Source organism: Danio rerio, chromosome 3 (assembly GCF_049306965.1).
Source record: "Danio rerio strain Tuebingen ecotype United States chromosome 3, GRCz12tu, whole genome shotgun sequence".
Lineage (NCBI taxonomy): Eukaryota > Metazoa > Chordata > Actinopteri > Cypriniformes > Danionidae > Danio > Danio rerio.
The window spans coordinates 44,973,143-44,993,791 of NC_133178.1; the positions used below are offsets into that span (position 1 = coordinate 44,973,143).

Genomic DNA, 20,649 nt, shown 5'->3' on the forward strand with positions numbered 1-20,649 from the left:
CTGTTGACTTCAAGTTCTTTGTGACACTGTTGTGAAAACCCTCTTTTGGAAATTTTATTCTTCAAAGTGTAAGATAAAAGTTACTACACACCTCTTTTTTGAAGCGTGGGTAAAGAAGTTTTCTTGTAACTCTCCTAAAGTCAGGTCTCTCCCTACAAACTCTAGAGCAAGAGGAAGAAACTAAATGTATGACATTGTATGAAACTGCTGAAATATGTTATTTCAGCACCGCTTGTACCTCTCAAGAATGATGTCGAAGCATGTCGCAGCATTGTCGGCTTGCAAAACAATGGCAAGGCAGGGACCCTCATGTAGAAGTTCTTCCCCAGCAGAGGCCCTCAGTAACTCACACATGTGGCGTCTTTGTTTTTTATCTAGCATGCAAAGCCTTCCGGCCAGCAGATGGCAGCCTGTCCTAAACAGCCTCTGCAGCAGTTCTGAGAACAGAGGAGGCTGACTCTGCTGGAGGAGGCTGGATGGGATCAGCAGGCAGGTGGTCTGACAAAGAGCAGTGCAGACCAAAGGCCCTGCTGGCACTGAAACACAATAAACAAAAACAGTTCCCATTCTCATTACAAAGGTCAATCGCAGCTAGTAAAACATCAACAAGTTTGGGTTTATGTTTGTCAATGACTGTGTTTTCTGATGTTTTGATAGAGGGGTGAGGAAAACACATTGCCTTGACCAAATTCTGATGAAAATTTGACAGCAGTTTGGGAGGTGTGCAAATGGTCATGGTCCAAACTAGCCTCGGGATCCGACTGCAAACTTGATATCTGGAAAAAGGTGAAAGGGTTTTAATTATAACAACACTGTTGCGATATATTGTCAAAGATAAAGCAAAAGTTACAATACCTGCTCATATCTCATAAGTGAAGTTTCAGCGCAACACACACCGCTTGGAAATAGCAGCTTCATGTCTTCTATAGCATTTCGATAAGATCGAGATCCTGTATAAGAATGTTCAAATAACGGTAGTTAATGTATAGCCAGTCTTTTACAGCAGTTTACCATTTCTGTTAAGAGTCTTACCATAGATGCCATTATGGAGTCTGTCAGAGCCAAACTGGGCCCTCCATAGTGTCTGATCTACAGTACGGGCTTCAATGGGATCCTCAGGACCCATCAGTTCCCACAGCCTCATTACGGCATTCACTCTTAGCAAACCTAAAGCTAGTGAGGGCCCAGATCTCAAATATTCCAACTCCTCTGTGGGATCCTGAACAGATGAACATGAAAAATGAACAATAAACACTTTATTTTGATGGTCCATTTGAGTATTAGTAAACTGTCTGCTTAATATCTGTTGATACAGCTCCTTCAACAGACATTTAACTGACTAGTACATGTACTAGTCAACTTACACTACATGTGAACTTACACTAACTTTAACCCCAACCTAATGCTGTTTTACACCAGACACGAAATGTGCGGATAAATTGCACTATGCGCACGTAAATAGACACGTGAACATTTGAGTTTACTCGATTAATTTGTGCGTCAAATTCACTTCAGAACAGACGCGGATTCTTGTCATGGCCAGGGCTTCTGTCTGCCTGGTGACTGTAGCTTTGTTTCTAAATGGCTAACATGGATTTTATTGAAAAAAATAACTGCTTATGTGTTTTATGAAGGCTGAAAAGCAGCATCGATACGTTTGGAGCAATTTCTGAGTCCACTAGATCCTTTCAGAAACGCACCCAGCTCTGTGAGCTCATAAACTCCTCCAAAAACTTAACCTGGATGATAAGGATGATAAAGGCTTTCAGCGGTGCTTCTGACTGAGCCGGGCCCAGTTTGATGAACTGTTGTCAGTGTGTGCAGGAGGTTTTTCCCCTGGGACACCAACAACAGCCGCTACATCATAATCACGCCCCCACAAGAGCAAGCCCCTGATTGGTTAACTCAGCGTGAATGTCCGAAAGTTCAGATATTTTAACTTGAGTGATTCGCACAAAACGATTAATTCACGTCACTGAATATCTATTCGCGTTTATTCCTTGATTTAACATGTAAATCACTTGAGCTGGTGTGTGAACACAGCATAACAGTCTATTTGTAATCTAATGAGAGTTGGTTAGCATGTAGATGCAATGTAACTTAAATTCAACAATGGACCATCAAAATAAAGTGCGACTAAAATGGCTTCCAACACAAAGCCAATCTGAACTAAATCAATAATATATAGATATATTGCCTTGTAAAAAAAAAGTTCACATAATTGTGTTGAATGTGCATTTGTTGTGCATTTGAAAGTAGGGCTGCATAGAAAAATATGCAATATTATCATTGAGTATTGCGATAATATTTTTTGCAATGTAGCAATGTGTCACGCTAACAATATAGTCAAACTTCAATAGACTAACTTAAAGATTGCAGGAGTTGTAGATGTGGAACTCAATGAAAAGTACTATGGTGTATTTTTTTGCACAGGGGTCTAGAATAAAGAGATGTTTTGCAATATGCAACTTAGAAGAGAAGAATAGTTTAACCTGTTTCTCTGGTGAATGTATCAGTGCGCTTGCCATGGTTGAGTCCAGCAGAAGTACACGTAAGCCCACTAGAGTATATCCGTTCTGTTTGATTAGGGTTAGAATTTTACCAAAGCATTGTCTCCAGGCTCCAGGCTTGAACAGAGCCAGAGTCAAAAGTGGCTGTGGGCCTGAAGAGTTCAGAGGGAAGAAGCTGCAGGTAAAAACCTTGAAAGACAGCTCCGACAAGGACATGTACTGAGAGGACATCACTTACCCAGTGTCATGTAACTGTAAAGCGAATGACCTGAGGGGTTGTTGGAGATTGACAGTCAGTTTTCAGAGTGCATAGGAGTGAATATATATATATTGGCTTGGTTATGTGCATACCTGTAGTGTCAATGTGATGAGGAGGCAGGAATTTCAACAATGGACGACTGCTGTGATCTGAAGAAGGGATGGTTATATACACCACTTCTGTTCCACAATGAAATCCCAAACTGTTATCTAAAGTAAACCTCACCAGGGACCAATTCTGCCTCAGAAAAGAAGAGGCAGGTCTGTCTGAAAGCTGTCTCAGGAGTGGGGGACATCAATACACGAAGGCTTCCTGGATAATTGTGCGGTAATTGTTGGCGTAGAGTGATGAATGCCCTCACTCTTCTTAGAGCCAAGATCAGGGCAGGGGTAGATGTCAAACTTTGCACACTGTTTTGCCACTCTCTGTCCCCAATCTCAAAAGGATTCAACTCTTGTGCCTGTCGCTGGGACAGCTGGGACACCCACTTCAGTGCCAGCAACTCAAATTCCTCTTGTCCTATTTGTGCAAGATAAGGTAAATTCAGTAGACAGACACTGAAACTTACTAACAGTGATTTACTCAAGGTGCATAGATACTCATTTGAAATGATAGCTTAGCTAAAATCTAACAACCTGGATTTTCTATTTGTCCTTAAGAGCTTGATAAACTGGTTCAGATTAGCTTAATTAGTACTGGAGCTAAACTCAGGATTGGACCTGTTTAAGTAGATATTGTTTACCTGCTGGATCTCTTAGAACTTTATGAAGAAACTTTATTTCATTCTCCATAATGTTTTGACCAGTCAGTGTGAGAATCACCACCTGCTCTGCATCTGGACAAGAGGGATACGCATACTTGGACAGGACCATGTGGCTAGACTCTGGAACTGTCCACATGTGGCCACCTGTAAGACATCTTTGAAATGTCAAAACTACTGTTGGCTCCTAGGTGGACAGATAATCAATATGAAAGGTTTTGTGCGTACCCAGAACGTTATGATGGTTTTTAGAGTAAGGTATGGTGTAAAAGCAGACTTCTGGACCAACAACATCTGTGAATCTTGCCTGGATTGATCCAATAAGGCCTTCTACGACAAGCTCGTTCATCAGACCTTCATAAAATGAAATACATGATTTGACTCAGAGAACCTCTGTGCAGCTAAAGAGTGACTGACACAATTGGCCTGTTTCCACTGATTTGTACGGTACAATATGCTTTTTTGGCCGTTTCCACTGTCAAAAGGTACCTAAAATGGCCCGTTTCCACTGACTTGTACAGTAAGGGTTGGTACGGGTCACCCTTATCAGGCTAGCATCTCCACTGCTTAAAGGGTACCAAGGGAAAGAAAGTTTCAGTCGATGTCATATTCTTGCTTGAGGAAATGTCAAAGAATCATTCGCTCTTTCAGTTTTTCAGGCTTCTCCTTTGTTTTTTTCACGCTTCACTCTCGTGTTTGACTGTTTACAAAAGAATCGGATGTCAGAAGCGCTTCAAAAATCTTGTGCACGTTATTATCATCAGCTCAAGAAGTTCATTATTTTAAATAATAATAATGGAGAAAGTGAAACTGCTTGCACTTTTAGACGGCCTCGTAAAACAAAAACAGGACAAGGCATATTTTGTTCCTCTTGGCCTTCGTGGCTGTACATCAAGACAACAACAAGGTTTGTCTGAGCTCGGGTCAACCATGGCTTGTTATATGCATTTAGACTTACAAAATAATGTCTCTGCTGTGTATTTAAAAATTGTGGTTTCTTTGTTTTCATTCTTCTGCTTCTCTGTAAACCAATAGCGTTCAGCTGCGCGTCTAGCTCCTTTCGAAAGGGTACCAAGCACATCAAAATGGTACCAAAAGGCAGAGGAGAATGCTATTTATTTAAAGATAAATGTCACCAGTGCGTGTAGGAGTATGAAAACAAGGAAGAGCCATTTTTAAATACAAAGCCAAGACATTTCACCATCATAATATATACATATAATAACAAACCATGGTCAACCCGAGCTTAAACAAACTTTGGTGTCATCTTGATGACAGCCACAAAGCCAAAAAGATAAACCTGTAGTCCTGTTGTTTTACGAGGCTGTCTAGAGCACAAACGGTTTCACTTTCTCCAGAGCTCACAATCACTCGCTGCGCTTCAATATTTAAAATAACGAACTGCTTGAGCTGATGATAATAATCTGCGCATGATTATTTAAGTGCTACAGACATCTAAATCTTTCAGAGACGGACAAACTTGAGAAAGAAGCGTGGGAAAACAAAGGAGAAGCCTTAAACAACAAAGGAGCAAATGATTCTTTTAGCCTCCTAAAACATGAACAAACTGCCATGTTTACCTATTATCATCGCCTTTTAGACTATTATGAACTCGGAATGATGCGTACCGTACCGTACCGTATCACTCTGTGGAAATGGGCCAAATGTGTTCTCTCTGAACACTCTACCTATTGGAAGTCTGGAAGAGTATCTAACTGTGCTTTCTCTTCTCATGAGCAGCACCAGGCAATGAGAGGACAGCTCAACCTGTTCTCCATCCAGAGACACTGTGGGAGCATGACAAAACGCTGCAACCTAATAGAGACAGACAGCATTTCCAGACAAATACAATCAGCATCAGTGTCATGGTAGTGTCCTACTATCAGCTTCAATATATCTCTGCACTTGTACATGCTCACTGTTGGGTTTATTTACCTGCCTAGTGGTGAGACCCAAAGATTGAGCTTGTTTCCTGGAGAGCTGCACTCTCTGAAGTCCCAACAGACTGAAGCCTGTTTTTGCGCATGCAGATAGTATATAGCTGTAACAGCATGGTCCAACCACAGGAGACACAAGGAGAAATAAATCCCCTGTATAGGGACGAAAGGAAAGGGGAAGGAAGGTTTACTTTTTAAACAGCATTATAATGATGTTTTTATTTTCTAGTCACCTTTCACTGTGGCGCATAGACTTGCTGTAGAAGAGGTCTGAATATGAGAAACTCTGTCTTCTGTTTCACCAGAGTTTTGAATCCTATAGTAGGGATAAGAGCCGGCTAGTTCAAAGGAACAGTTCATCAAAAATAAAATATAGCCAAAGAAGATTTTGAGGAAACTTTTATCCATTTTTCTTTCTATTACATGAGTCAATGAGACCCAAAACTGTCAAGTACCAAAAGCTTTAATGGTCCATGACTTAAACTTCTAAAGAAAGATGATCACTTTATTCAATGAAGTGTACATTTAAGCTTTTATTCATTCTCAAATTAAATTAATTTCAACAAACCGAAACTGTGAAATGTCGATCTTGACCAAATGGCATCTTTTACATTATTTGTTGTAATCTTTCAAACAATATTTTGATTTAATGAGAAGCTAGATCTTCACGTTTGATTTCATCATCCAAAGTGATCGTCTTCTTTAAAAAGACACAAGATATTGGTTCAATTAAATGTTTTAATTTCACTCATATAGAGCCCCTATTATGGGTTTTTGAAAATGATCTTCTATGGAGTGTGTTACAGAGCTCTAAGGTAGTAAATTTTGAATCCCGCTCCCGCCAGGTTTTTAGTCCGAACCCGACCGCTCCCGCTTATATTCAGCATTTCTTGTCCTGCTGCTAGCCCCACCCCGTTTTCTACCCGCTAACGAGCAGGGAGAATACAAAACTGAGAACAGCCAAGCTATACAGAGTCCAGGCTATAACAAGCTGTCTATATAAACGCACACACACATAAGCACCAAGTAAGCGACACACACACAGACAGCATCATACTCTCTCTCATTCACACACACACAGACAGCACAAAGCTCTCTCATTAGCACACACAGATACATAGACATCAACAAACAAGCTAAATTCACACACATATAGGGAGCCTCGGGAGCCGGGAGCGACATTGTTAGACCGCCCGCTCCTGTCCTAAATTACACCAGTGTAGGAACTCATCGGCATTTTTCAGTGGTCAACACAAGTTGAATCTTAAATCTTGGGCATCTCCAATGGTCTCATTCATTGAACTAGCTTGAGGGCTTATACCATCAGGATAACAGAGCGCCAATTGATTTCGGCTCCTCTGACCAGTACTTCTATGCAGATGTTCTGGTACTGGTTCTGGCTAACTAGCCAATGATTAATTAAATCAGTTAAATAAAAAACAATGGCCCTTACAGGATCTTCAGCGGAAACCATTTCACGAGACTTTTAATTGACTCCTGGTCATGTGCTCGCCTTGGGCACATCCTGCTAGAAGCACAATTTCGTAGAGACAAAGAGATCTCTAGAAACATTAATGCATATGAATAAAAGCGAATCTCTTAATGTTAGAACTAAGGCAGATGTATCTTTGAATAATATGCCATAATGTTCCTCATATGCTGTTTATTCCAATCAACTAGGTTAATCAATGTGTTGTTTTAACCCTTATAACAGAGTAAAATAATCTGTATGTGTCTGAAATGTATGATGTCTGGTATTGAACGAAAGCTAGTGACATTTGCAATACGTTGGTGTAAATGAAAAACTAGTAGTACAAACAGTATTCATCTTGTAACGTTTGATGTAAGATAGTTTCAATCTTGCAAGAGTTCTACCACGTGAAATCTACATGCAGTCTGTTAATTAATGACCTTTCCTACGTCAGTACGGGGCGTGGCCCCACCCTTTATGGCAACTGCTCATTGGCAGACAGTGCCATGGGGACGAACCAGACCAGGTCACTTAAAAACACCCTGCGACAATGAAACTTTGCTTTTTGCATCAGCTAGCTTGCACATGCTTTTGCTCTCTGTCCCCTTTCGCCTGCCCGGACACCGCGCCGCCACACGATTGGGTCACCACGAACTTCCACGCAAACCTCTTAAGTTTCGGGACTCACGAAACTGCACAAACTTCCGCAAAACCGATTCTCAGCAGTCTGTCACCTCGGTAACCCAGGACAACAGCCATTCACGAGCGTGTGAATCCCAAAGATGTCATCGAAGCGAGAAACCACCCAATCAGGAGCACCGTGTTTCCCCAAGGCCAGCCGGTGAGGGAGATTCGACTTCAGCAAAAAGGGCGCAAGTAACACAAACTAATGTTGTCTCTTGCTGATCTTGTGCAGATTGAAATCTTTAAGCAGTTAAAGATAAGCCATATCTCTGCTTTTGTGGTTTCTCAGGTGTTATTCTAAGATCTTGCAAGAAGTATTAGAATTAATTTGGGACGTTGTCAACTCATTTTGCATCCTCTGAACTGCCTTTGTGTGTATGTGTGAATGTGTGTGTTTTGTTTGTTGTTTGCTTATCACGTAATTAGTTGCATTTATCGTAGTGTAGCTCAATAAATCTTTGTACTCATTTTGTAAGAAATGTGATCTTGTTTATGTGCTTCTAAGTCATTTCCTCGAGCTGTAGATCTTGTTACCTTGCTAAAAGTTAATCCAATACTGTGTTATGTTATTATCGTTGGCCACGTAAATAATATAAACAAGATTGGTAAGATACAATGTCTTCTATTTGCGGGACAAATGGTAGATAAAGTGTGAATCTTTTGATCTGATTCAATCTGACTCATTTGAGTCAAATCAATGAATCAAATCTTCAGGATCCGATTCATTGAAATGAGCTAATTAATCCCTGATCGATATTAAAACGTAGGTTGATCCCCTACACCAGTTACCGACGCGCTTTATCGGAAATTTATTCCCGCGCCGCAAGAAATCTAGTCGGGTCCCACAGCTCCCGTAGTACAGCCGCAGGAATGCAGACCTCTACTCTAAGGCTTAAATCTGAAAGTGCACTGTGTTTAAAACTATTGATTCATCTATAAAAGAGTCGACTCATAGTGGTTCCAATAAATCGCCGCGGTAATGAGTCTCTAGCCGTGCCGGCGTGGCATCGATTTGGAACTCAAGCCCCGCAACTTTGTTACACGCACAAACCTGGGATAAGTGTGATTAAAATGTTTGCCTCCTTGTTTTCTGTAGCCTGCAAATTATGTACTAAATTATGTTTTGTTACTTGTAATCGCTTGTACTGTATCTGGTTAACTCTTTATATTCTCATATCGCGTCAAAAGCCACGTTAAAAACACGATGTGTGCCGCTTTGTTTACAGATTTAAATGCTTTTGTGAGCTCACAATCTACTGCTGTTTGTCCCTGCTATGGCCACTTTCAGCCGTTCCTACACACTTGCGGCGGTTAAGTTTCTAAATAATTCTGCTTTTACCACTGTGTGCGCTAACACTGAATGTTTCTCACTGTTTTTCCTTATGATTAAGAATAGAGCTATATGCTGGTGTTAAACTGCATTGCTTTAATGCACTCCTGCATTGGGTTCACACATACACTCTGCACTCTGACTACTTGTTAATAAGCCTTGCTGGACATTTCTTTCTGTCTCAAGCTGAACGCAGTCGACCAATCACAACGTACTGGGTCATCAGAGATCAGCGCATATTAGCATCACGCTAAGGAGGGGTTTGAGAACAAATGAATTGCTGAACGTATCATATGGGGGTCGTTGGGATAATTAGGTAAATATAAATGCATATTATAAGATAATGTCGTTACAGACCCCCCCTTTAAAGCACAATAGGGGCTCTTTAAAGTTAACCTTTTTTTATTTATTTATTTTTCTAATTTTGGCTTCTACTGACCTATGTACAAATACAGCTGAAAAAATCTTCTCTAGATTTTGCACTGTCACACCAAATTGGAATGTCACAAGGACAGAATTTGGGAACTATAAGTATCACAGTGCTTACATTGACACTGCGTTTTCTGCTGTTCTACCACCAAAAAACAAGCAGAGCCCCAGATGCACACGATTGGCAAGACGGGGTGAGTACAGCAGGGGTGGGTCCTGACTGTGAAGGTAAAGGGCGTTGATGGATGCTGGATCTGTCCGCCTTGCCAGCTGGAAATCTGATGGCCCTGTGATCTCCTGCCACACAGAGTTAGCGTAAGGCCCCCGGAAAGCCATGATTAGCATTGGCTGATGAGTATGTTCCTCTCCATGCATAACTGACTTGTTGACTAGAAGAAAGGATATTTTTTAACCCATGCAAATTGTATAAATGCTGTATAGTTATAGTGGAAGATGATACCTGTAAAGTTTGTTAATAGCTCTTGGGGCGGATAGAGGAAACGGATACCACACACATCTAGGCCTGATTTGGAGACTAGATCAAGTGTGTGGTGCATTGCCAGTGGGTTAAAAAACAAGGTTCTGCCTATCAGAACAAGTGCTGTCTGAAAAGAAAAATAAATAATAAAGAAACCATAAAATGAGAACACATTTACTGTAAGATGCAAATACATTTGTCTTTTACCTCAGTATGACAGTGTTGAAAACTTGTAGCTTCTGTCCTTTTACACTTTTGGTCCCCTGTTTCCAGAGTTTGCCAGTAGAATCCTGGGATCACACTAAAGATCTCTTCAACAGCCTTTAAAAATAGATATAAAATGTTGCTAGCACATTTATTCAAAGTACTGTTGTGAGTGCATTTATTTTGTACTTAATAACAACAATTAGGTAATAATAGATACTAAAACCAAACATGAAACATTTAAACCTAATCTTAACCCATGTATTACCTTTTATTGCTCAGTGTTTTTTAGGTAAGTAAAGTGAAATGTTGTGCTACCAAAATGACTCAATAACAGTAAACATACTAAATAAAACAATACCTCTGGATTTGGGTTGACAGAGATGAAGCAGTCCAGGTAGGATGAAGGCAAGTGAACAAGTGCAGGATAAGGCTGTTTCTCCAGTAAATTATTAAGCTGAGGTACCCAGAACGCAACAGTCTTCAATGATGTCTGGGCAAAGAACTTGCAAACTCTTCTGTAAAATTTGTTCTCGTCCATTTCAGCCCCCCTCATCTATAAGAAAAATATAAGAATCCAGTATAAACTTCAACTTTAATCCTTAGTCCAAATTTATATTAGGTGACCTTAATAACTGGAATGTGTATTTAAATAGCACATTTTTTGGTGTAGGCCATAAACCCAAAGCACTGTACAATAAAGGGGGGGGGGTGGGTCTCTCCACACCACCACCAGTGTGCAGCATCCACTTAGATGATGCGACGGCAGCCACTGGACAACGGCGCCAGTGCGCTCACCACATGCCAGCTATTGGAGGAGTGGCGAGACGGTAATAGAGCCAATTCAGTGGACAGGGATGATTGGGAGGCCATGATTATAAGGGCCGGTTGAGGGACTTTGGCCAGGACACTAGGGTTATACTCCTACTCTTTACGAGAAGTGTCATGGGATTTTTAATGACCACAGAGAGTCCGGAACTCGGTTTAACATCTCATCTGAAAGAAATTATTATTATTATTTTTTTGGTGCAATGCACTTATTATGTACATTCATGCTTTTCAATTGTGACTTTATTCTTAAAAAATGTGTATATTTATTGCGTGTAATTACATCTATAATTACTTTCTGTAATTGCGTTTATAATTACACTGTTGAGCCATTCCTTACAGCTTATCTACAAGGTACTAACATCAAACATGTTCAATGTACTTATTGTGTTCATATTGCACTTCACAATATTTAAGGTGCTATTGAGGTGGGATACGGATAAGTTTGGGTAGGGTAAGACGTGTAAAAATGCAATCTGCAGAAAATGATAGGCTAAAAACAAAACAAAAAATGTGTCATTAAACCACTTAATTTGTTCACATTTATTTGTGTGTGTTTGCGTTTCATTTTCTGCAGATTACGTTCTTTCCCACTAGCTGAAATCATAAATAAATGATCCATACATTAATTAAACAAAGTTGTGTATTGAACTCACCTTCCTACTGCCAGTCGGACCACCCTCAAGAGATGCAGCACAAATGTACAAAACCAAGCTGTCTTCTATATACAATTGCTGCAGTCCAGCCACCCAGAAAGGGGCATCAAACGTATTGCCTTTTCCCATACAAGCCTTAGGATTGGTCTATCACAGAACAGGTAACCAAAATGTACATTAATTGGTAAAACACTTGCAAAGACTACAGTATTTCTGTAAAAAAAAGAAAAAAAACAAACACACCAAAGACATGAGCCATGCTATGAGTGCATTGTAAACATGCGATTTGATTAGGATTGAGTTGACGGTCTGAGTTTTCCGCTGCGTTCTTCCAGCCACCACGCCAGGACTGGACAAGGGCACAGTCAACAGCAAACAGTCCTTCGTGTGGAGCTCTGCAGGTAAGGCGTTCACAGAAGGAAGGTAGGATGCTTCCTAAGGGGAGAGAGTACAGCAGTGTTCACTCCAAAACTGAAAGCTGTCTCCTTTGTGTATGTTATACATCAACTGCTAGTTACTCACAGGGTCATAAAGAATATCAGTCCTCTCAGCCACGTCATCCCTGTTATTTGCCGAACGTTGAGGTCTGGATGTTTGCAAAAACTTGAGATCTTTCTCATATCTGATTTTATGATTGTGGTGATCTCTTTGCACATGGGGATAAATGTAAATATTATGTTGTGTTCATGTCTTAGGTTAAGAAATAAAAGTAAGATTATTACGTACCTTTGTTTGTTTCCAGCAACTGGAAAGTGAGAAGATTGAGAATTCTGTTTATGGTTATATTTTGGAGGCGAACAGCAGACATTGACCCGCTGAATACCTGGTTCACTACAGCAAGATTCAGAATCCTGAAGCTGGTTTTCTTTTATAGTTTTCCCTGAAGAGTTTCTCTGCCTAGCCTCAGCCAAACCTTGTGGATTTCTCAAGCTCACGGACATCTCTGACATACTTTGTTTTGACTGACTTGAGTTGTGCAGTAGTAATCGCTTTCCTGCGAATTCTCTAGAAATTTAGAAGAACATGAATTATAGCTGAATGCATGGTTGGTTTAAAAAAAAAAAGAGTGTACATTTAACTTTACGATCATGCTGTTGTATTTATTATCTGCAATACAATGGGTTATATGAACAGCTAGTGTTTTTAAGCCAATGATAAACTTCCAATGAAAGGTTAATGGGATTATTTTCAATTTCATGAGGTTTCTTTTACAGCATTGATGTTGTAATGTAATTAAATACAATCAGTAAAATAGACTGAAGCATTCATTAAGTTGTTCAGGCATAAAAGGAGATGAAAGACAGTGTAAAGGCTAGCGCAGAAACTCCATTAATAAATACTGGGGTAAAATAAATTTTCATAAAAACATGGCGGGGTAAAATGGAATTTAATGCAGTGATTCTTGCAGTCTGAGACCCACTTTAAATTGAATAGATACAGTCGAAATGAGAATTATTTGCCCCTTTTGAATTTTTTTTTATATTTCCCAAATTATGTTTAACAGAGCAAGTAAATTTTCACAGTATATGCTTGATAATATTTTTTTCTTATTTGTTTTATTTTGGCTAGAATAAAAGCAGTTTTTAATTTTTTTAAAAAACATTTAAGGTCAAAATTATTAGCCCCTTTAAGCTATACATTTTTATCGATAGTCTACAAAACAAACCATCTTTATACAATAACTTGCCTAATTACTCTAACTTGCCTAGTTAACCTAATTAACCTAGTTAAGCCTTTAAATGTCACTTTAAGCTGTATAGAAGTCTAAAAATATCTAGTAAAATATTATTTACTGTCATCATGGCAATGATAAAATAAATCAGTTATTAGAAATTAGTTATTAAAACTTTTATGATTCGATAAGTGCTAAAAATGTTCTCTCCATTAAACAGAAATTGGGAAAAAATAAACAGGGGGGTTATTATTTCGGGGGGGCTAATAATTCTGACTTTACCTGTATCAGGCAGTGAAGATCACTGATTTTTAAAGAAGTCGGATCTTAAACTTAACGACTTTGTAATAGAAAAACAGGCGGGTTGACAGAAAATTAAAAGTCTGTGCATATACCCCATTAATCCAACAGTATATTCATTCAAATGACTTTTTTTGTATTGTATTTTATTATAACAAGATCCTCAAAACATATACAAATTATAGAAGTTGTCATTTTATGTTAGGGTAGATATATTCCAAGCACAAGATTACCTTTTCTGTCCATTTGCTATTGGAATTGTGGTCTCTTTAGAGGAGATAATTTCCTTGTCCAGGTTTGTAGGACATATAGCACTGTCACTCTGGCTAACGTCTGACAGTGTTGTTTGAAATTCATTTGTGCGCAAATCAATATATATAGTGGGAGAATCGTCATTGAGTTGTAATTGTACTGAGCTCCTTTTAAAGTCCACCACGTCTCTCCCAGTTGCTCTAGAAAAGTCACAAACACATTTAATCTGCAGCACAAAAATCTGCAAACATGAGAAAATGCAGTTCCCCTTCGGGGGGAACTTCAGCACTATAAGTGGATTTGATTGTAAAATCCACGCATTGGGAGGTTCGGTTCAGAAGCTACTCGTCTGAAAGAGTATTGAACGGGCCAATTAAGAATGAATTGGCAGCGCAAGCCTGCGCAGGTGAGCGGCATAAGCAATCAACTGAGTATATAAGCTCACCTGGCGCAGCAGACGCTATCCTTTTCGCTTCAGAGACTTTCTGATCGAGTCGATGAGGGTTCCTCCTGCTGTGACCAGCGATTCTGAGCGAACGAGAGCATTCTCCCGGTCCAGAGTGTGTACACGCAGTGGCAGACGGTCGAGCTGGGTTTCTCCCTTGCCTGGCGTTCTTTGGGTCCGGTCCTCCAGAGCGGTGCGTATAAAGTTGCAAACTTCACAGAAAGAGCAACACAGTCGTGCAGCACGTCCTTATCAGGACGGCGCTCCGACTGTGCGTTTCTGGATGCGGTGGTTTCCTGTCCTCGGATGATGGGCGCGGGCACTGTGTTACATGTCTGGGGGTCCAGCATGTTAATGCGCTGCTCGCGGGCAGTTCATGTCGTCATTGCGATGCCATGACTGTTGCGCAAGATCGCGGTTAGCCTTTGCAAAAAGGCGAACCACCCCAGTTGTCCCCTGCTCTGCAGCGGGCACTCGGGCAGATCTGAGGGTTTCAGCGAGAGATAATCCGTCGCCCACGGGCCCGCGGACCTCCCGCTCCTCTAAGCGCTCCATCCAAGCTTCGGGCGGAGGAAGCGATCCGTCTAACAGATGGTAGCCCTTACGCCCGATGACACCGGAGACCAGATGTCCACCGCGGCATCGGAGGGTGGGCTTTCATTGTCCGATGATGATCCAGACCCGCTCGCCCCCTTCGGGCTGGTGAGCGCTGTCACTACGGATCCTGAAACGGACATGTTAGCCGTGCTTTCCCGGGCTGCTTCGGCCGTGGGTTGGAGATGGTTTATCCCCCAGCTCCGCGGCCGGACCGACTAGAGGGGCGTTCCCTTCTTCCCGGAGGTGCACAGTAGGCTCACGCGGTCTTGTAAAGCACTTTTTTCTGCTCGTGCTGCGTGTTCCTCCACCCTAACCACTCTTGACGGTGAAACAGCCAGGGGGTATGTGGCGATTCCTCAGGTTGAGTGCGCGATGGCGGTAAATCCGCGCGGCGCCTCTTCTTGGCGGGGTCCGCCTCGTCTCCCATCCAAAGCCTGTAAGTTATCTACCTCCCTCGGAGCTAGAGCTTACATAGCTGCGGGCCAGGCTGCTTCCGCCTTGCATGCGATAGCCACCTACCAGCGCTACCAAGCGCAGGCGCTGGCCGAGCTGCACGAGGGTGGGTCCAACCCAGGCTTACGAGCTTCGCACCGCCGCCGACTTAGCTCTTCGGACTACTGAGTCCGCTGCGTGTGCGTTGGGGAGGACGATGTCCACATTAGTGGTCCAGGAGCGCCACCCCTGGCTGATATGCGCAAAGTCGACAAAGTCCGCTTTCTTGACTTCCCCATATCCCCAGCCAGGTTCGGCGACACTGTCTGTGAATTCACCCAGGAATTCAAGGCGGTGAGAGAGCAGTTGGTGGGTGATGTCTTATCGGCGGTCCGTAGCCCGCTCCGCCCGCCGTGCCATTCATACCTGCTCCTCGCCGAAGGCGTCCGCCTACGAGAGCTGCTCCGCCCCCGCACACGCCTAAGGCGAAGCGAGCGCGTCGGGCACCTCGGAAGCAGGCAGCCCCCCTGCCCAGAACGCCGCTAAGTCCGGCAACGGACCGCGAAGCGCCCCTGGGACAGGCCATCTGGAGAAGAGGGAACTTGCTCTTTCCCCGCTGGAGGGCGGGGCCCCATTTCCAACGGCACTTTTTACTGCCATGAAAACATTATGAAAGGGCACTTTTCACTTCCCCAGATGTGACAGCCCGAAATCTGCCAGTCTGGGACGCTATGCTTTCTAGCTTGCAGATTCGGTGCGTTTCGCCAGTGGCTCACGAGCGCTGGGAGGACGGTCTCCTTTCTCCCACCCCTCGAGCCTCCCCTCCGGAGCTCGGGTTTGGAGTGAGAGCAAATATCCCACCTCCAGCTTTTCCGTGGGACCCGCGAGCTTCCCGGATCAGCACACCCACTCCGCGCTGCCCCACTGCTGGTACGTCAGCGATTGTAGCGATGAGTCCATTAGCGAGAGCTCTGCCTGCCTGGTTAGCGCGGGCCAGCTCTTCGCGGTGGCTCATACGCACAATCAGACTCGGCTATGCGATTCAGTTCGCGAAACGGCCCCCCAAGTCACGGGTGTGTATTCACCAGGGTCAGCCCCCTGTCCGCCCCTGTCTTGCGAGAGGAGATTGCTGTCCTCCTGGCGAAGGATGCAATCGAGCCGCTCCCTCCAGCCGAGATGGAGAGCGGGTTTTACAGCCCACGCTTCATCGTGCCCAAAAAGAGCGGTGGGTCACGGCCAATCCTAGATCTGCGCGTTTTGAACCGCTGCCTGCACAAGCTGCCGTTCAGAATGCTCACGCAGAAGCGCATCCTCCGGTGCGTTCGTCCTCTGGGTTGGTCTGCAGCATTAGACCTGATGGACGCGTATTTCCATGTCTCCACTCTTCCTCGCCACCGACAGTTTCTGCGGTTTGCGTTTGAAGGTCGAGCTTGGCAATACAAAGCCCTCCCCTTCGGGCTCTCTCTGTCTCCGCGGGTCCTCACCAAGCCCGCGGAGGGTGCCTCAGCGCCCCTTCGGCTCGCGGGCATCTGCATACTCAATTTCTTTACGACTGGCTGAATTGCCCTCTCTTTTGATTATGCACAGAGTTGATTATGCACAGAGACAAAGTGCTCTGGCACTTCCACCTGTGGGGGTTTCAGGTCAACCGAGAAAAGAGCAAACTCGCCCCCGTGCAGAGGATCTCTTCTCTCGGGCTGGAGCTGGACTCGGTCACCATGGCAGCGCGCCTCTCCGGAGAGCGCGCTCAGCTGATGCTGTACTGTCTGAGAGAGCTCGACAGTAAAATAGTGGTCCCACTGAAACAATTTCAGAGGCTCCTGGGGCATATGGCATCCGCAGCCGCTTCATGCCGCTCGGATTATTCTATATGAGACCACTTCAGCACTGGCTTCACGATCGAGTCCCCAGACGCGCATGGCACGCGCGCGCACACCGAGTCTCTGTTACTGCGCTGTGTCGCCGCGCCCTCAGCCCTTGGAGCGACCCCTCGTTCCTACAGGCCTGGGTGTCTCTAGAACAGGCGTCCAGTCTTGTTGTCGTTTCAGCAGACGCTTCCAACACGGGCTGGGGGGCTGTGCGTTGCGGGCATGCGGCTGCGGACCTGTGGAAAGGTACCCAGTTGCATTGGCATATCGCCTGGAGCTGTTGGCAGTGTTCCTCGCTCTCCACCGTTTTTTTCCGGTGTTGGAGCGGCAACACGTGCTGGTCAGGACGGACAGTACGGCGGCGGTGGCGTATATCAGCCGTATAGGGGGTATGCGCTCTCGCCGCATGTCTCAGCTCGCCCGCCGTCTGCTCCTCTGGAGTCATCCGCGGCTGAAATCGCTGCACGCCATTCATATTCAGGCAAGCTCAACCGTGCAGCCGATGCGCTCTCACGGCAGCCTTGCGTCCTGGAGCATGGAGACTCCACCCCGAGTCTGTTCAGCTGATATGGGCGCGATTCGGGGAAGCCCAGATCGATCTGTTGCTTCCCCCGAGATCGCTCATTGCCAGTTGTTCTTTCCCTGACCGAGTGCTCTCGGCACGGATGCACTGGCTTACAGCTGGCCTCGGGGCACGCGCAATACGCGTTTCCCCCAGTGAGCCTGCTCGCGCAGTTACTGTGCATGGTCAGGGAGGACGAGGAACAGGTTGCTGGTTGCGCCCCTCTGGCTCAACCGGACCTGGATGTCAGAGCTCTCCCTCGCGATAGCCCTCCCCTGGCAGTCCCTTCGAGAGAGCACCTACTCTCTCAGGGACAGGGCACCACCTGGCACCCTCGCCGATCTTTGAAGAGATTTTTAGACGCGAGGAAGACTTAGGTAACCTCCGATTGCGGTGGCTAATACCGTCACTCGGGCTAGAGCCCCCTCCCCGAGCGCGCCTATGCCCTGACGTGAAGTCTATTCACTGAATGGTGTGTCTCTCGCTGAGAAGACCCCCGTAATTTGCCAGATCAGCGTTGTGCTTTCTTTACGCCGAGAGAAGTTGGAGAGCAGGCTGTCGCCCTCCACACTCAAGGTTACGTGGCTGCCATCTCCGCTCTCATAACGCGGTGGCTGGCAGCACCGTGGGAACGCATAACCTCATCATCCGGTTCCTCAGGGGCGTTAAGCGAATTAATCCACCCCGCCCCCCTTCATGCCCTCTTAGGATCTCGCCCTCGCTACACAAGCCGCGTCAGATCCCTTCGATCCTCGACTCAGTATATTTCTGTCCCTGAAGACAGCTCTGCTGGTCGCGTTGATATCGATTAGAGGGTCGGGGACCCGGAGGCATTTTTCGGTCAGTGACTCGTGCCTGTAATTGGGCTGGCTTCTCTCACGTATGAGACCCCGCCCGCGATATGTGCCCAAGGTTCCTACCACTCCGTTTTAATACGAGGTAGTGAGCCTGCAAGCGCTGCCCTCGGAGGAGGCAGACCCAGCCCTTATTTATTGTCCAGTTCGCGTTTTGCGTATTATCCGGACCGCACTCAGAGTTTAGATCATCTGAGCAGCTCTTCGTCTGTTATAGCGGTCGGCAGCAGGGAAGTGCCGTACCGAAATAAGTTCCCACTAGATTGTGGATGCCTTTCTTTCACTATCAGAGCCGAGATGAGCCGCGTCCCCCGAGAGCGCGTGCGCACTCCACTCGGAGCTTCGCATCCTCTCGAGCGCGCGCACGCGGCGCCCCTCTAACAGACATCTGTAGAGCTGCGGGCTGGGTAACACCCAACACATTTGCAAGGTTTTACAATCTGCGAGTGGAGCCGGTTTCCTCAAGGGTATTAGGTAACCCTTGGTGATTGAGGAAACAACTCGGTAGGGTGTTGAAACACGCTTGCTGCGCCATTTTCCCTAACACGGAGATACGTGCGCCTTTTTATCTGTCAGTAAAGTTCCCCGTCAGGTGAGCCCTGCAGATTCCTCCGTGGCCCCCAGCACTGACTCAGCGGAGGAGTCACTTGCTGGCCCACTACGTTGTAGGTCTGCCCGCTGGTCAGCCCGCGTTTTGGGTAAAGGTGTCTGCTATGCGTGGTCCCCACTAGGCGATCCCATATGCTTATTCAGCCACGGTTAAGTCCCCCCCCCCCTGGGCGGACCCGTGTCTTCCCTCCCCGCTAACCACTCTTTTGCTATGCGTACTCCCCCTTTTTAGGGCTAGTCCATATGTAAATTCTGCCATCTATCCCCCCTTGGGTAACGGATGGCCTCCGCAGCGTCCTCCCTATCGGGATTGCACGCTTCCCAACGTACTGTCGTATTTCCTAGAATTATCTAGATGCTCACGACACCCCAAAAAATATATATAAATCCGTAAAACTTCTGTTGAAGTAGGATAAATTAGGGCCAGGGACACGTTGGAGGACCGCGCCCCCCATGATGTGGGTGCGTCACGCTTGCTTGACTATCTCCTCATCGGGGGTGTTGGTAAGGTGCAGTCATTATGGCGCTTTCAATGGGCTCCCAATGCGTGGATTTTACAATCAAATCCACTTATAGTGCTGAAGTTCCCCCCGAAGGGGAACGTTCGAGGTTACTAAAGTAACCCTTCGTTCCCCGAGGAGGGGAACGGAAGCACTATACTCCGTCGCCATAATGACTGTCCCTTAGCTGTTGAAAGTCTCTTCAGCTTAAAAAGGATAGCGTCTGCTGCGCCAGGTGAGCTTATATACTCAGTTGATTGCTTATGCCGCTCACCTGCGCAGGCTTGCGCTGCCAATTCATTCTTAATTGGCCCGTTCAATACTCTTTCAGACGAGTAGCTTCTGAACCGAACCTCCCAATGCGTGGATTTTACAATCAAATCCACTTATAGTGCTTCCGTTCCCCTCCTCGGGGAACGAAGGGTTACTTTAGTAACCTCGAACGTTCTGTTTAGATTTTTTTAATTATTTTGAAATATGTCTCACAGCAAGGCTGTGTTTAGTTGATCAAAAATACAGTAATAGTTAAAATAGCAATACTTTTGTAGATATGCGAGCAATTTAATCTACGTAATAAACCTTAAAATGTGATGTCTGTCATCCAATCATTGTTGAATAACAAACAGTGTAATGAACTTCAGAAATCATTCTAATATTCTGAATTGCTAAAAAGGAAAAATGTCTTAGCATTGTCAATAAAGAAAAAATTAAAACAATATTTGATTAGGATTTTTGAAGACTTTGAAAGCATTTATTTGAAACAGTTTTGGGTCAATTCAGTGCATGCCTGCTCAATAAATGTGCTAATTTCTTTAAAAAAAAACACTGACCCCAAATTTGTAAGTGTAATTTACTGCCGTAACAACAAATTAGATAATTTGACTGTACCTGAGAGATAATTCTTGTGTATTATCAGATTTGGCAGGTTTTATTTCCGTTTCATTTACTTTCCTCTCACAAAAAGCAACCAGCTGCTCCATTAAATCATTTTCATGCATTTCCCTTTCATTGT

At 44.5% G+C, this 20,649-nt stretch overlaps 1 protein-coding gene across 6 annotated transcripts in view; it reads right to left on the reverse strand.

The window, feature by feature from the left end:
* LOC101882899 (dynein axonemal assembly factor 8) overlaps nucleotides 1–20,649 on the reverse strand; it is a 37,285-nt gene that overhangs the window by 15,472 nt on the left and 1,164 nt on the right. For 2 of the 6 annotated variants that reach the window (XM_073944953.1, XM_073944952.1), the window contains exons 5-28: nucleotides 20,526–20,649; nucleotides 13,752–13,970; nucleotides 12,273–12,551; nucleotides 12,069–12,192; nucleotides 11,790–11,981; nucleotides 11,547–11,693; nucleotides 10,424–10,618; nucleotides 10,066–10,179; nucleotides 9,841–9,985; nucleotides 9,499–9,677; nucleotides 5,700–5,782; nucleotides 5,465–5,619; nucleotides 5,218–5,344; nucleotides 3,758–3,883; nucleotides 3,512–3,676; nucleotides 2,995–3,288; nucleotides 2,862–2,918; nucleotides 2,749–2,778; nucleotides 2,493–2,662; nucleotides 1,033–1,219; nucleotides 856–950; nucleotides 680–776; nucleotides 239–536; nucleotides 92–161 (exon numbers count right to left, since the gene is read on the reverse strand). In XM_073944953.1, the coding sequence (XP_073801054.1) occupies nucleotides 92–161; nucleotides 239–536; nucleotides 680–776; nucleotides 856–950; nucleotides 1,033–1,219; nucleotides 2,493–2,662; nucleotides 2,749–2,778; nucleotides 2,862–2,918; nucleotides 2,995–3,288; nucleotides 3,512–3,676; nucleotides 3,758–3,883; nucleotides 5,218–5,344; nucleotides 5,465–5,619; nucleotides 5,700–5,782; nucleotides 9,499–9,500 (1,956 nt within the window). In that variant the 5' untranslated portion in view covers nucleotides 9,501–9,677; nucleotides 9,841–9,985; nucleotides 10,066–10,179; ... (5 more) ...; nucleotides 13,752–13,970; nucleotides 20,526–20,649. Of the gene's footprint in view, nucleotides 1–91; nucleotides 162–238; nucleotides 537–679; nucleotides 777–855; nucleotides 951–1,032; nucleotides 1,220–2,492; nucleotides 2,663–2,748; nucleotides 2,779–2,861; nucleotides 2,919–2,994; nucleotides 3,289–3,511; nucleotides 3,677–3,757; nucleotides 3,884–5,217; nucleotides 5,345–5,464; nucleotides 5,620–5,699; nucleotides 5,783–9,498; nucleotides 9,770–9,840; nucleotides 9,986–10,065; nucleotides 10,180–10,423; nucleotides 10,619–11,546; nucleotides 11,694–11,789; nucleotides 11,982–12,068; nucleotides 12,193–12,272; nucleotides 12,552–13,751; nucleotides 13,971–20,525 lie in introns of all 6 variants that reach the window. The other 4 variants (XM_073944954.1, XM_073944955.1, XM_073944951.1 and 1 more) reach the window with 3 other exon arrangements.